This window comes from Microplitis mediator, chromosome 10, assembly GCF_029852145.1.
Source record: "Microplitis mediator isolate UGA2020A chromosome 10, iyMicMedi2.1, whole genome shotgun sequence".
NCBI lineage: Eukaryota > Metazoa > Arthropoda > Insecta > Hymenoptera > Braconidae > Microplitis > Microplitis mediator.
Window position 1 is genome coordinate 20,500,885 of NC_079978.1, and position 16,871 is coordinate 20,517,755.

Genomic DNA, 16,871 nt, shown 5'->3' on the forward strand with positions numbered 1-16,871 from the left:
TTCAGTAACTTATTTTTGCGCAACAAAAAATGCTAATTAAAACCGATTTTGTGAATTTACACACATATAACTTTTTTTTTAATTTCAATGAGCTCTTATAAGGTTCATGTCATCGAACTGTAATTTGTTATGTAGCTATTAATATATTCTACCTTTCTTACTCATCCTTGCAATACAAAAATCGGAACTAAAAACTATTCAATTTTTGTATTCCCGCCAGATTTCAAATTGGGGGACAGGGTGAGTTCCTTAAGAAAAAAATGCTGCCCGTGGGTGATTTTTTTACTGATTCTTTTTTCTAGTTCCTCAATACGCGTACGTCATCAATATAATCCAGCCACAAGAAATTTAAAAATCAGGATAGGGGGAAAGATGGACCCCCCTCAAAAAATTAACTTAAAAAAAAGTTATAAAGCCAAATTTGTTTTTTGTTTTGAAAATGGTGCCATTTTGTCTCAGACACCGACTAAAAATAGGGCGTTCTATTTCACCCCCAACATATTTTGGTTAATAAAATTTTCGGGTTGGCCTTTTTATCTCAAGTAGGCCACTGTTACACTGTAAAATCCGGAGTGAATCCGGAGTGAAATAAAATCCGAATTCACTCCGCATTCACTCCGCCACTCGGAGTTCCGGAGTTTTGAAAAAAATCACTCCGCATGCGGAGTGAGTTGGGTGTTTTTTTTTAGCGGAGTGATCTCGGAGTGACGCGGATTTTATTTCACTCCCAATTCACTTCGGTCCGGAGTTTTAATACTTAAATAAAATTATATTAAACTGCTCAACAATGTGTGTGTGTGTGTGTGTGCGAGTGTGTGTTTGCGTGCATGTGTGTGTTTGGGTGCGTGCAGGTGTTTGTGTGCGTGTGTGCAAATGTGTGCATGTGTTCAAATTCGTGCGTGTGTGCAAATGTGTGCTCGTGTGCAAATGTGTGTGCAATTGTGTGCGTGCGTGTGTGTGCGAGTGCGCGTGTGTGCCCAAATATGTATGTGCGTATGTGTGTGCATATCAGCTGATCAATAATGTAATACGCGAATTTTTACTTCGATTTTATTGAGTGGAGTTATATTTTATTAATAACATTTTCAAAACTCCGCTCCGGAGTGAATTTCACTCCGGAGGGATTAAATTAATAAAAAATTATCTACGCGAAAACTCCCCTGCGGAGTGAATTTCACTCCGAGGGGAGTGAATAATTAAAAATTCATTCACTCCGCATTCACTCCACATTCACTCCGGATTTAATCCGCATTCACTCCGCGAATTTTTTACAGTGTATAAAAAAAAGAGGGGATCGATTTGCCCGAAATTTATCAAGATCAAAATATTCAGGGGCTCATTTTACCCCTGTACGATGTACACATTAAACATTCACCGCAAACCGAGAGATACTAAATAAAGTATTTTATGAGCTGCTGTTTATTCTTTCAACGGAGATTTGTTTCAACTAGAAAAAGTATCGTAACTTTTTCTCTGACGTTAAGTAGTTACAATTTTTATGGTGAGGACTGTTTTACACTCGCAGTTCGAACAAACAACTTCTTAACCGCCAAACTTTAAGGAAGATCGTAACAATAATGCCAGAGAGGTAGTTCTGGTAATCAGAAAAATAAAAAAGCTATAAAATTTATATTTCAGATAAATAAGTTATTTTTGTCTTTCTTGAGTCGTTGAATATTACTGCAAATATTTTCTTTATAATTCGTATTCTGTTTTAAATATTTTTCTTTTAGAAATGAATTGTCCTTGAGGATTTGTCCTTCGGTTACAAATGCTCATGTCGCTCATGCATGGCTATACCTGGACCATGGATGAATCTTAATGTATCATGTTCGACCACGCATGATTCATGCCTAGTTCGAGCATGAACATACATGATCATGCATGCCGATTTTCACATGTATATTTTTCTATACGGGTATAGTTCGAGAAAAAATGTTTACTCGAAATATTATGTACAATTATATCTGAATAGTCAGATACTGCTACATATATTTGCGTCTATATATTTCCGGGTATTGTCAACATTAATCACAACAAAAAATTTAACAATTGCTTCCTCGTTAATTATGTTTGATATCTTGAATTTATTTTTCAACGACCAGAAAAACGTTTACTATTTTGTTTACAAATAAGAAGTGTTCGAATAAATAAATGATACAATCAATCTTCGAAATGTGCATTGAAACAATCAATTATAATAATAATTTGAGCCGAGTTCGTATTGTATAAAGAAAATAATTTTATTAAATGTATATGTTTTTATTTTTTATACCACGTTCGTGGTTAACAATCGTGTATATAAATTAGGTGGGACACACAAATACTTTGCATTCAACGGCAGAATTTATTTGAGAGTAATTAAGTCTAAGACGATTCGTAAAATGAAAGTATTCATTTTTTTAATAATTTTAATTGTTTCGATAATTCAGTCATCAAATAGTGAGTCTGAAGTAAGTATATAATTATTTTTTAAATGCCACCTGCATGAAAAAACTTTATATGTGAAAAAATGTACTTTAAAATATATATGAATATTAAAATGTGATATATTGCACAATATATAAAATAATATTAATATTTTTGCCGTATTAATATATCATAATATATTGAAACAAATATATTGCTACAATATATTAATTATATATTTATCAATATAACTTTTTTTAAGTAGGGGAGGGTGGGGCAGAGCGGCCCCCCTAAGCCAATTATTATTTTTTGTGGCTTTCAACCATAAGATCACTTTACTTTTGTCCTATTTCGAACAAATTTATGGACATTTTGCCAAAATTCTGAAAATTTTTTTTTTTTTTGTGGGGCAGAGCGGCCCCCCTTCAAAAAGTGATAAAAAAAATTTTTTTTTTCGTTTTTTTTTTTTAAATTGTTTTCATCATTAAGAATGTATTTCTTACTCTTGACAACTATTTTTGGTTTTATATTACTCGAAAAAAATTTTTTAAAGCGTAAAAAATCGTTCAATCTCGATTACCTTAATTACTAATTGTTATTTAATAAAAAAAAAAATCAATTCTATAATTTTACTTTATTTCAAAAATTTATCAACTAAAAAAAAAAATTTAATTTTTATAAATTTTTAGTGACCAAATTTGCCTCTTACATAAAGAAATGGCCGAAAAATATGAAAAAATAATTTTTTCGGAAGTTTCGGCTGGTCCATTTTGCCCCAGGTGTTGTGCGTAGGGCTAGAAATGTGGAATTATAATAATTTTTTTTTAATTTGACGATAAAAATATGAAAAAATCACTTTTTCAAAATTTTGGGCTTGTCCATTTTGCCCCAAATGTCATGCGTAGGGGTAAAAATGCGCAAGCATATCGGATTTATAGTAATTAGTCGAAAAAAAAAAAATGTTTTTTTGGTCAAAATTTCAGGGGGGCCGCTCTGCCCCACCCTCCCCTATAGAGAAATACAAAACATTATATAAAAATAAATATGTTATTAAAAATATATAATCCAATATATGTAAAAAACATATATGCATAAATATATATATTTTGGCCGCCATATATTTATCACATATTTTCCATATATATTTTTATATATTTTTAACAATATATAGCTTTTCCATGCGGGAAAGTTTGATTATTTAATTAAAATATTAATGTTTTATAACTAAGGAATGTGAATGGGAAATTTGTTGTTGTGAGTGGATAACAGACTGCGATGATAATGGAGAAAATACTACAACTGTTTCACTTAGTAAGTTTTTAATTGAAAGTTATTAAAAATTGATCTAATAGATACACAAAATAAATTTACAAAAATTTCTTAAATTTCCCGAGTGGAAATTCAAGAACTGATATGATCGTGAAAGTTTCCAAACTTTTCGATTGCAGCAGATGCCTGTTTTGACCGTATGGAACAAAAGAATAAATACATTGAAACCAGGCCCAAAATAATAATAATATTTATAATAAAATAACTCATGCTTAAAAATGCTAAGCAAGTATTGGCTCGAATCACACTAAGATTATTTATTCATTTTTTTTCATTTCATAATAATCTGTAAAAGAATTATTTTCTAGAAATAAATAAAATTTTATAAATTTTTACAAATATTTAAAACATAGTATAAAACTGTATAGTATTTTTCATTCAAATTTTAGTTGTTCTTTTTTTTCTAATCGTTAATGGTATTTTTTTCTATAAGCGATCTTAATTACGTTTGATGCGTAAACTTTAATTAATTTTCAAAATAGTCCCTTAAATTTTTGAAAATTTTCAATGGTTGATCTGTGTGGCATAATATGACCCGGAACGACATTATTTTTGGCTGAAAATTATCTATCATTCATCGTAATTTATTTCATTGTTATTATCACTATTGATTTCACTAATGATATATATTCTTTCGATTTAGCGGACGATGAAAAAATGCAGGCAATTCGTATGATTTCATCCAGTATTCGGAACTTTACCTTAGATCTACAAAGGGTAAGAAAACGATTCAGTATAAAAAATCTCAGGGAGCTCGTAAACATTATTACTTGTAAATTTTTGAGCTTTTTGAGCTCAAGTATTTGTTAGGCTGGTAAAACGTACCTTCACTGAAAAATTGTAATCTTTGTCCGACGATATCTTTGGAACGAATGAACCGATTTGAACGTTCTTGGTGGCAATCGAAAGAGCTAAACAAGACTTGAGACTGATTACATTTTGAGGTAAATCGGACAAGTAGTTTATATATAAACTTCTTAAGTGGTTACTTATACTTAAACTTATAAGTAATAAGCAAAAATCCGAAAGCAAAAAAAAAAATTTATTATTATTCTTCGTATAACTCGTAAACTACATGACCAATCTACCCCAAAATCAAATCAATTCTAAGTTTTGGTGAGCCCAATAGTCATAATAGCTCCCTAGGACCTCAAAACGACGAGATCTGTTGAAAACTCGATGTTCGAAAATCGGACCGAAACCAATAACTTCCTTTTCTTTCAAAATTTTCAATTTTCATAGCGAGAAGTTGACAAGAACATATAATATCTCATAAAATAAATAGATTACATTACAATAATTTAAATATTATTTATCGAAACAGACTAGAAGAAAAACATGTATCCCGAAATTTATCACATCGCCATTGAGTGCAGCAATGGTACTTATGATGGCAGCTTATGGTGCGACTGATGAAAATGCCAAGAAAATGAATTCCATGTTATATTTCGATACTAATGATAGGATGTACAAAACAGGCATATATTCTCTGATTAATATGGTTAATGTAAGTTATCAAATAAACCGAAGTACTACAATGAAAACTATCTTTTAATACTTGATATTCATTTACTCAGGCACTAAATCCAAGTGAATTTGAATTGGCAAATAAAATATACGCTGGAAAAAATCAAAACATCAATCCAGATTTTAAAAGCTTAGTAAGTGAATCGTTCGAATTGTCAATTGAAAATGTTGATTTTGGACTTTCTGAAAATACAGCAAAGAAAATAGATAATTGGCGTGCAGATAAAAGTCATCAGCGTATTACAAATGTTATTAAGCCTGGTAAGTTTTTTTAAAGTGTACAAATCTGTAAGTTCAATTATATTGTAAATTATAAATAATTTGCTATGCATAAGTTAATATAGATTATTTGAAAAGAAATAATGACTGCACGGAAAGAAAGTTATGGGAAGTTTTCCTATACCATTATGGAAACCATTTCCATAATATTATAGGAATGGTTCCTATAATAGTATAAAAACTATTCCTATAGCATTATGGGAACCATTCCTACAATATTATGGGAATAGTTCTCATGCTATTATAGGAACCATTCCTATAATGTTATGTGAACTCTTCGAACTTGAAAAAGTCTGAAGCTCGGAAATTCGTTCACAATAATGTTTTCGGGCTCTTCGGGCTGACCCGCAAAGTCAACCGTTATTTAGGTTTTTTTGTACACGGAAAGAAAATTATGGCAGCGGTTCCCATAATTTTGTGAAATTTTTTCCTATACCATCATAGGAATTACGACCATAAATTATGGGAGCGGTTCCTATAATTATAGGAATGTTTCCCATAATTATAGGAATAGTTCCTATAATTATGGGAATGTACCCATAACACTATAGGAATGATTCTTATAATTATAGGAATGGTTCCTATAATTTATAGAAATACTTTCTATAATATTATAGGAATTATTCCTATAATATTATGGGAGTGGTTCCTACAATAGTATGGGAACTATTCCCACAATATTATGGGAATGATTCCCATAATGCAATTGGAATAGATCCTATACCATTATGGGAATCATTCCCATAATATTATGGGAATGGTTCCCATATTATCATGAAAAAATTATTTTAAAGAAGTGTGGTAATCACTTCTACAATACCCAGAAATATTATTAAACATAAAAACAAAAATTCAAACATTGAAAAAAAAAATCGTATTTGGCAAAAAAACATTAAAATTTTTAACAAGAATTTTTTGTCAGCACAAAACATTCAAGAAAATTAAAATTTTAAGAAATTTCTACACTATTGTGCAAAAAAAAAATTTTATGATATTATAGGGATGGTTCCCATAACATTATGGGAATGGTTCCCATAATATATGGGAACCATCCCTATAGTAGTATAGGTACTATTTCCATAATTTTCTTTCCGTGTATAAGAAATACAGTGCGACTTCTGATACTTGAAAAATAAAACAACTTTTTTTTAACACCGTTTAACTCCAGAAGATATCGTAACACTGCTACAAATATTATTGTAACAATGTTTTCGGAATTAAATTTAACACCGGGATAGTATGGACTTGCACCGTTTTGATTAACAGTGTATGTTAGATTTAAAAAGAACTTGTTTATTGTTTACAGATGAAATTAGTGCCGATACTGAATTTTTATTCACTAATTCATTCCATTTTTCGGCAGTATGGAAAGAACCCTTTAATGAAGCAAATACTAAACTAATGAAGTTTAATACCAGTGATGGAAAAACCATAGAAAAACCGATTATGTACAGAGACATGGCGGTAGCTAATATTACACCCGGAGGTCAGAAAGTTTACGTATTAGAGCTCCAGGTATTATAATAAAGAATCTATTTTATTTATTTAATAATTTATTTCATTATTATTTTCTTATTTTATTTCAAACCGCTAGAAGATGGATTCCAATGATTATAAATACGAAGTCCTTCTATTTTGTCCTCCCCATATTCATCATGATGAGTTCAAGAATTCAGTAGCTGTGCCTAAATTCAGAATTGAGATTACAATGAATTTGGCGGATATGCTTAATCAATCAGAAACTTATTTTTCTGGTATTTCCAAACAAAGCTCTGGGCTAAGAATGAACAAAGTAGATCAAAAATTTACATTAGAAATTAACGAATTGGGTATTGAGGCTGCAGTTTATAGTGGTAAAAAATTACACATTTATATCTACACGGAGAAAATTAAGTAATTGTGGTTATTATGCTAAATTTTTAATTCCAATCATCTAGAATGATTGAAACGTCTTTCAGTGCAAAAATAGTTAGTAGTATAATTTTTGTTAATAGAATTAATAATATCAGGATGGTAACAGTTACTATCAAGGATGGTAATTAATATAACTCAATGCTATGAAAAAATGTTTAAATTCTACTTACCTTAGATCGTAACTATTATAATTTTTGATGGTAATAGTTACCATCTGGACTTTGAATATAACTATTTAGAATAATAATAAGAATTAACTCTAGTCAACATCCAGGACCGTAACAATTATTATAATTATGGTGAATGTTACAATCTAGATGATTTATGACAGGTTCCAATTGGAAAAGTAACCGATAGGAGATATCTCAATCACCCAGATCCCTATTACCTCAATTACCAATTACTAATAATAATAATAATAATCCCGAAGACTCAAATTTTCAATTACTTAAAATCCCGATCACCAGTAATTTCAATTACCAATACTACCAATTACCCAAATTTCCAAAAATCCAAAATTTCGATAGCTTAATTTTGTAAGCTCTTAATTTTGTAAGCTTAGTTATGTAACAAAGAAATCGACTTTGAGCTTCTAAGCTCAATACGAAAGCTCAAACGGAATATAGTATAGTGCCGGATAGCTCAACTGATAGAACACTCGGCGCGATACCGAATTGGTCTGGGTTCGATTCCCAGTTCGGGCTATCTATATTTTTCTCAATTTATCTATAAATTGTCTTATTGAGAAGGTTTGCATGTTTAGGTTTCCACTATATTTAAATGGTAAAAAGTAATAAATTCGAATACGAAACGTGTCCAATCGGAATATCTTGTCACCAATGTTTCTGGTTAGCGAAAAATTAAGCTATCGAAATTTTGGATTATTGAAAGTTTGGGTAATTAGTAGTATTGGTAATTGAAATTACTGGTGATCGGGATTTTAAGTAATTGAAAATTTGGGTCATCGGGATTATTAGTAATTGGTAATTCAGGTAATAGGGACCTGGGTGATTGGGATATCTCCTATCGGTTACTTTTCCAATTGGAACCTGTCCAATGGACGTCTTTCCGTATTCACTACTATCGGATTGATGGTAATAAATTTTACCATAACTAGATAGTAATTCCGATTATTTAATTTTCTCAATGTAAAATTCATCGTCTACAATTATGTCACGGTGATAATTATTAATTTTAATGCAACAAAATTATCTTTACAGAAGCTTCTTTCACCAGCAAAACAGAATATAGTGCTCCACCATCAAAACAAGATCCTATTTTAAATGAATACGCGATCGGCATTGTGATTTCTTATGCTGACACTGATATTTTATCTGCACATTTTGCTGGATATTAATTTTCAAACAGTTTAGAAATTCTTTCAAAACTTTGACTCATTCAGTTCCTTATCATCATCTGTTAAATGTTTTTATGAATAAAGAAATTTACTATAATAAGTTTATATTCAGTATGAAAGAAGATTTCAATTTAAAGAATAATTGGTGAAACACTTGGCACTAAAAAATAAGTTATCCTAAGCAACTTAAAGATTCTGTGAAAATGAAATTTCCCGATGAAAAAAGATTTTGTCTAATCATATATGATTATATATGTTCATATATAATTATATATAATCATATATGAAGTTATATATAATCATGCATGATTATATATGAAGTCATATATAATTATATATGACCCCGGTTACCTGACCGTTGATCCAAAGACGATTGATCCTCGACATTTGATCCTCGACAATTGATCCTTGCGACGATTGATCCGCCGACAAAATATACTCACAAACATATAAATGTGAAAAATTACGCCCTTTTTTCACTAATTTTGTGTGCGTGTAACATAAAAAATATACTCACACACAAATTTTTCACATTCATATGTGTGTGAGTATATTTTATCGGCGGATCAATCGTCGCAAGGATCAATTGTCGGAGACCAATTGTCGGGGATCAGTTGTCTTTGGGTCATCGGTCGTGTCACCATGACCCCATACATAATTAGATCTGATCGTACCTGGCTGTAATAAGCCCATATATAAGTCTACATATGATTAGATCTGATTATATATAAGTCTATATATAATTAGATCTGATCCACGCCAAATCGACCACTTTTGAACCCGACCTCTTTAGATTTGGCAGAAATTTTTTTCTCTTTTTTTGCCCCACCAAAAACGTTTCTCATAATTTTTTCAAATTTTTTAACCCAACCAAAAAAAAGTTATGAATTTTTGAAAAAAATGGCTTTTTTATTTTAAATAGCTATAACTTTTTCAAAATTTAACTGATTGGGACGTTTTTTTTTCAAAATTTTTATTTTTAAATGTGCTTTTCGAAAAAAAATACAAAAAAATTATTGCAACCTATCTTCATTGTTTTTTTGTAGATCTTTTGAAAAGATCAAAAATTTTTCGATGTTTACCATTTTTGAGTTTTTTGTTTTATATAAAACTTTGACATTTTCTACAAATCCTCAAATTTTTTTGAAGTGATGTTTTTTGATTTATATTTTTTTTTTTCAATTGAAAATGCTTAAATTGCTTAAAATTTTTGAGAGTACTCAGAGAACATCAAATTTGGAAAAAGAAATAAAAACAATTAATTTAAATAGTAATCGTCGATATAATTTGAATTTTGTTCGAAAAATCAAGTTAAAAAATAGGACTTTCTGCATAATTTTTTCGTATTTTTTTCTGAAAACTACATTCAAAAACGAAAAAAAATGAAAAAAAAAACTTTCCGTTTGGTTCATTTTTCGACAAATGCTGGAAATTCAAAAAAAAATTCTGTTGACCATAAAGCAATGATCATAGAAGAATTTTTTTTTGAATTCCCAGCATTAAACTCGACTTTTCTTAATTATAAGTGTAGAACAGACTAAAGGATCAGACTACAATCCATCAATAACCAAAGTTAAGCAGCATCGGCGTGGAACATAAATTGGACGGGTGACCTCGTAGTAAAATAGTACCACTGGATAGTAATTTTTTTTTTTATCATTTAATTTTAACCGACATTTAAATTGATGAAGACAATAAATCCTAATTAAATTACTTAATTAATAATTTACAGATATTCTAAATGAGATTCTAAAAATGACTATATTCGTGCATGCATGATCATATATGAACATATCTCTTCATATATAAACAGATCAAGTTACGTATGATCAGACGTAGCCAATTTTTGGATCTGATCATATATAGACAATTATGCATGATCATATATGGTTAAACAAAATCTTTTTTCATCGGGCAATTGCTGTATTGAAAGCGTTATATATAAGCTATAAATTTAAATTCACAAAATAATTTTAAAAAAAAATTCATACTTCCATTTATGGAGAAAATTAATCACTATTCTATTAATCGCTACATAATTTATAATGAATGATATTTTTGTGATGATGATAGTGCATTATTACTGTAAACGTAGATTACATTTGTATTTTTACTTTTTATATTTATTTTTATATATGATAATATATTTATACTATATACTTTTTGTATTGAATAATTTGTAACCGTATAAATAAATAAATAAAATAAATAATTTACTGAAAATAATAAGAATGAATAAAGTTCAATAAAACTTACTGCTCATGGAAAGTGATACAAGGGCATCAAGATGAACATGTTTATTTAAATTTTCTCGATATTTGTAACGTGCCTTTTGCTATTTCGGAATGCAATGTCACAGAGGAATGTGTTGATGGTTTTTAACACCAGAATATTTTTCGACTCTGTCCAGTTAATTAAAGAAAACTTTTTTGAGATTTTAATAGCAATTTTATACTTCAGTTAAATATTATAAATATTCTATCAAGACAAATAAAAAATACAGCTGTCAAATTATTATTAACTGCCAACATTTTTAAACAAAAAACACTAATTAAATAGTAAACAGAACATAATCGTTTCTGAAACTATGAATATTTTTTGTAAGTTTTTTCAATATAGGGGAGGGTGGGGCAGAGCGGCCCCCCTGAAATTTTAACAAAAAAAAAAATTTTTTTTTTTTCGACTAATTACTATAAATCCGATATGTTTGCGCATTTTTACCCCTACGCATGACATTTGGGGCAAAATGGACAAGCCCAAAATTTTGAAAAAGTGATTTTTTCATATTTTTATCGTCAAATTAAAAAAAAATTATTATAATTCCACATTTCTAGCCCTACGCATAACACCTGGGGCAAAATGGACCAGCCGAAACTTTCGAAAAAATTATTTTTTCATATTTTTCGGCCGTTTCTTTATGTAAGAGGCAAATTTGGTCACTAAAAATTTATAAAAATTAAATTTTTTTTTTTAGTTGATAAATTTTTGAAATAAAGTAAAATTATAGAATTTATTTTTTTTTTTATTAAATAAAAATTAGTAATTAAGGTAATCGAGAGTGAACGATTTTTTACGCTTTAAAAAATTTTTTTCGAGTAATATAAAACCAAAAATAGTTGTCAAGAGAAAGAAATACAATCTTAATGATGAAAACAATTTAAAAAAAAATTTTTTTTATCACTTTTTGAAGGGGGGCCGCTCTGCCCCACAAAAAAAAAAAAATTTTCCGAATTTTGGCAAAATGTCCATAAATTTGTTCGAAATAGGACAAAAGTAAAGTGATCTTATGGTTGAAAGCCACAAAAAATAATAATTGGCTTAGGGGGGCCGCTCTGCCCCACCCTCCCCTATATTTTTCTAAACGGGTATAGTTCCAGAAAAAATGTTTACATGTGATTATATACAATTATATCTGAATAGTCAGATACCGCTACATATATTTGCATCTATATATTTCCGGGTGTCGTCAACATTAATCGTAGAAAAAAATTCAAAAATTGCTTCCTCGTTAATTATGTTTGATTCCGTGAATTTATTTTTCAACGACCAGGAAAACATTTACTATTTTGTTTTACAAATGATAGGCGTAAGAAGAAATAAATGACATAACCAATCTTTGAAACGTGCATTGAAATAATCAAGTATAATGATAACTTGAGCCGAGTTCGTATTGTATAAAAAAAATAATTTTATTAAATGTATAAGATACTATTTTTCGTACCACGTTCGTGAATAACAATCGTATATATAAATTTGGTGGGACACAGAAATACTATGCATTCAAAGGCAGAATTTTTTTGAGAGTAACCATTTCAGCCTAGAACAATTCATACAATGAAAGTATTCAGTTTCGTAATAATTTTAATTGTTTCGATAATTCTGTCATCAAAGACTGAGTCTGAGGTAAGTATAATTATTTCAAAAATGCACAGTTTGATTATTTTATTAAAATATTTGTGTTTTATAACTAAGGCATGTATATGGAGAAATTGGTTTTGTGATTGGATCACAGGTAGAAATAATGATAAAGAAACTACTACAACTCCTTCTACTGGTAAAAGTATAACTGAACCTGTAGTAGCTCATAAGAAAACTACTAGAACTCTTTCTACTGTTTCAAGTACAACTGAACTTGTAGTAACTACTAACGAACCTCCTACACCTGCAATACGTAAGTTTTATATTAAATTTTATGAAAAATTTATTTTATAGATACACATCATAAATTTATAAAGATATCTTAAATTTCCCGAGTGGAAATTCAAGAACTGATTTGATCGCGAAAATTTCTAATCTTTTCGATTGCAGCATACGCCTGTTTTGACTGTATGGAACATAATAATAAATACATAGAAAACAGGCACAAAATAATAATAATAATAATATTTATAATAATATAACTCATGCTTAAAAATGCTGAGCAAGTATTGGTTGGAATCATTCTAAGATCATTTTTTTTTTTTTTTGTTTTATAATAATCTGTAAAAAAATTATTTTCTAAAATTACACGGAAAAAAAGTATGGAAACTGTTTTCATAATTTTGTGAAATTTTTTCCTATATCATCATAGGAATTACGACCATAAATTATGGGAGCAATTCCTATAATTATAGGAATAGTTCCTATAATTATGGGAATGATACCCATAGCGTTATGAGAATGGTTCCTCTAATTATAGGAATCATTCCCATAATTTATAGGAACTATTCCTATAAATTATAGGAACCATTCTCATAAATTATAGGAACCATTCCCATAACATTATAGGAATGGTTCTTATAATGGTAAAGGAATAGTTCCTATACCATTATTAAAACCATTCCTATTGGCAAGGTGCGCGACGAAAACGACATCTGTCGACCGCATTAAATCATCCTCAAAAAGCACAGAGAGAATACGGAAAGTTTTTATAAACAAATAATTAAAATTTTTAAAGATTGCGAAATATATGTGTGATACCACATTTGAAAGGTGGAAAAATATAGAGTAGATTGTACTGAAAAAAAATAAGTATAAAAAATTTTAATAAATACAAAATAAATATTATTTTGAACGACATAAGGTTAGCTTGTAATAATAATAATAACAACAATAATAGTCATAATAACAAATAAGTTAAAATAATTATAATTATAATTTTTTCAAAGTTAAAATTATTAATTTGCATTAAGTAAAGAAATTTAAGTGATTTAAATTATTCGTAATTTTAAATTTTAAAACTCAACAATTAAAAATACTTTGGGTTAAAAATTTGTAATTTAAAAAATTCCCCGTAATAATTTTTAGCCAAAGATGAATATCATGGATGGAAATATATAAAACTTGCAATTACTATTTCTGTCAGTATTTTTGCAATTAACAACACAACAACTACTTGTTCTTATTTTTTAACATTGCTTTCATTTAACTATTCACAAGACAAGTGCGATTTAACGCGTATTTCGTCCACTGCAGGCGCTACAATCGATTCGATTGTCCCCACCCTATACTCCACACCCTGCCAATAGGAACTATTCCCATAATGCTAGCAAAACTTCCCATAATTTTTTTTCCGTGCATTATTTTTGGGCTGAAAATTTTCTATCATTTATGATAATTTACTTTATTGTTATTATCACTATTAATATCGCTAACGATATAAATTCTTCCGATTTTGCGAAAGATGTAAAAATTCAGGTAATGAATAAGATTTCATCCAGTATTGATCAATTTTCCTCCGATGTACGTAAGGTAAGAAAATGATTCAGTATAAGCAAGAACATATAAAATCTCATAAAATAAATAGATTAAATTATAATAATTTAAATATTATTTATTAAAAAAGGATATGAATGAAAAAATAAATGGGAGTTTTATCGTATCGCCATTAAGTGCAGCAATGGTACTTATGATGTCAGGTTATGGTGCGAGTGATGAAAATGCCAACAAAATGAATTCCATGTTACATTTCGATACTAATGACAATACGTACAAAGAAGACATATATTCGTTGATTGAAATCTTTGATGTAAGTTATAAACCGAAGTATTACAATGAAAACTATCTTTTAATACTCAATATTCACTTACTCAGGCACTAAATCAAAGTCAATTTGAATTGGCAAATAGAATATACGCTGGAAAAAATCAAGACCTCAATCCAGACTTTAAAAGCTTAGTAAGTGAAACATTCAAATCGTCAATTGAAAATGTTGATTTTGGGCTTTCTGAAAGTACAGCGAAGAAAATAGATGATTGGCGTGCAGAAAAAAACCATCACCGTCTTAGAAATGTTATCAAGCCTGGTAAGTTTTTTTTAAAGTGTACAAATCTGTAAGTACAGTTATGTTGTAAATTATAAATAATTTGCTATGCAGAAGTTAATATCGATTATTTTAAAGAAATAATGATCGCACTGTAGAAAAAGTAGTGTTTAAATAAACTCATACAGTATGTGGGTGTGAGTGTAAGTATTCCAAGATCTACAAAATAGAAACAAAATACTAAAGATAATAGTATGTCTTAATAGTAAAACTCTGTCTTTTACATTTTATAGAATAAACATTGACATGTATCATTAATTTTTGAAACAGTAAGAAATTTTCTAAACTTCCCGCTAAAAAAATTGCAAATATTCGAAATTTCGGGAATTGTTTTCACTTCGATATTCAAAAATCGAGTTTTCATCTAATGTCGATATTTTGCGGTTCTAGGCAGCTATTCTGACATATAAGGGAGATGTTCGTGTGTGTGTGTGTGTGTGTGTTTGCGTGCATTTGAACTCTTTGAACTCGAAAAAGTCTGAAGCTCAAAAGTTTGTTTACAATAATGTTTTCGGACTCTTCAGGCTGGCGCGCAATGCCAACCATTTTTTTAGGTTTTTTGTATTAGAAATACAATGCAATTTCTACAACGCCATTCAACTCCGGGAGATATCGCAACACTGCTACAGATATTATTGTAACAATGTTTACAGAATTAAATTTAACACCGAGAACCTTAACACCGAGATAGTGTAGACTTACACCATTTTCATTCATAGTGCATATTAAATTTAAAAAAAAATTATCTATTGTTTACAGATGAAATTAATGCTGATACTGAACTTTTATTCATTAATTCGGTATATTTTTCGAGGTTATGGAAAGAACCCTTTAATAAAGCAAATACCAAACTAGTTAAGTTTGATATGGGTAATGGAGAAACCATAGAAAAACCGATTATGGACAGGAAAATGGAGTTCACTGTTCATTCTACCGTAACTTATAAATTATGCACGTTAGACTTCAAGGTATTATAATAAAGAATCTTTTTTATTCATTCAAGAATTTATTTGCTTATTATATTTTCAATTGCTAAAAGAGTGATTCCGATGATGATAGTCTTCAATTCGTTATGAGGATGTCTGGTGATAGCATTACGAAGTCTATAACTGTGCCTAAATTCAGAATTGAGAGTACAATCAATTTGGAGGATATGCTTAATCTATTAGGAATGAACTTTTCCGGTATTTCAAAACAAGCCTCTGGACTAAAAATAAACAAAGTAGTTCAAAAATTAACATTAGAAGTTAACGAATCGGGTATTGAAGCTGCAATTCGTAGTGGTAAAAAATTACACAGTTTCTTAAAAATACATCGACTACAATTATGCTACGATAGTAATTATTAATTTGAATGCAATAAAATTATTTTTACAGAAGCTTCATTCGCAAACAAAACAGGAAGTAATGGGCCACCATTAAAACAAGTGCTTATTTTTAATGAATACCCGTTCGACTTCCATATTTCATACAATGGAGTTGTTCTTTTAGTTGGACATGTTGCCAAACAATAATTTTTAAACAGTTTAAGAATTCTTTCAAAAATTTATATGCTTTGTTCAATATATCAACACTTTTAAACAGAAAACCTTACAGTTTTAAAAATAAAAAAAAAACCTTTTTTTGGACAATTAAAGATATGTATTTCTAATAAATTGAATCATGAACAATATATGTGATAAAATGTGTGCCGATTTTACTTTTTTCTTGCTTATAATCTCATTAGATTTATTCTCATTAGAATTCCCAGAGAGGA

General features: G+C 29.2%; 2 protein-coding genes across 2 annotated transcripts; both read left to right on the forward strand.

Moving 5' to 3' along the window:
- The first annotated feature begins 2,345 nt into the window (after nt 1-2,345).
- On the forward strand, nt 2,346-9,832 carry LOC130675870 (serine protease inhibitor 3/4-like). Its single transcript, XM_057481761.1, has 8 exons — nt 2,346-2,453; nt 3,639-3,720; nt 4,382-4,455; nt 5,063-5,245; nt 5,316-5,526; nt 6,851-7,059; nt 7,139-7,397; nt 8,679-9,832. The coding sequence occupies exons 1-8, from the start codon at nt 2,385-2,387 to the stop codon at nt 8,813-8,815; spliced, it is 1,224 nt and encodes a 407-aa protein (XP_057337744.1). The 5' UTR covers nt 2,346-2,384; the 3' UTR covers nt 8,816-9,832.
- A 2,697-nt stretch (nt 9,833-12,529) lies between these two features.
- On the forward strand, nt 12,530-16,795 carry LOC130675624 (serpin B6-like). The gene is made up of 8 exons (XM_057481410.1): nt 12,530-12,718; nt 12,788-12,986; nt 14,478-14,545; nt 14,640-14,822; nt 14,888-15,098; nt 15,876-16,084; nt 16,156-16,399; nt 16,493-16,795. The coding sequence occupies exons 1-8, from the start codon at nt 12,650-12,652 to the stop codon at nt 16,627-16,629; spliced, it is 1,320 nt and encodes a 439-aa protein (XP_057337393.1). The 5' UTR covers nt 12,530-12,649; the 3' UTR covers nt 16,630-16,795.
- The last annotated feature ends 76 nt before the right edge of the window (nt 16,796-16,871 follow it).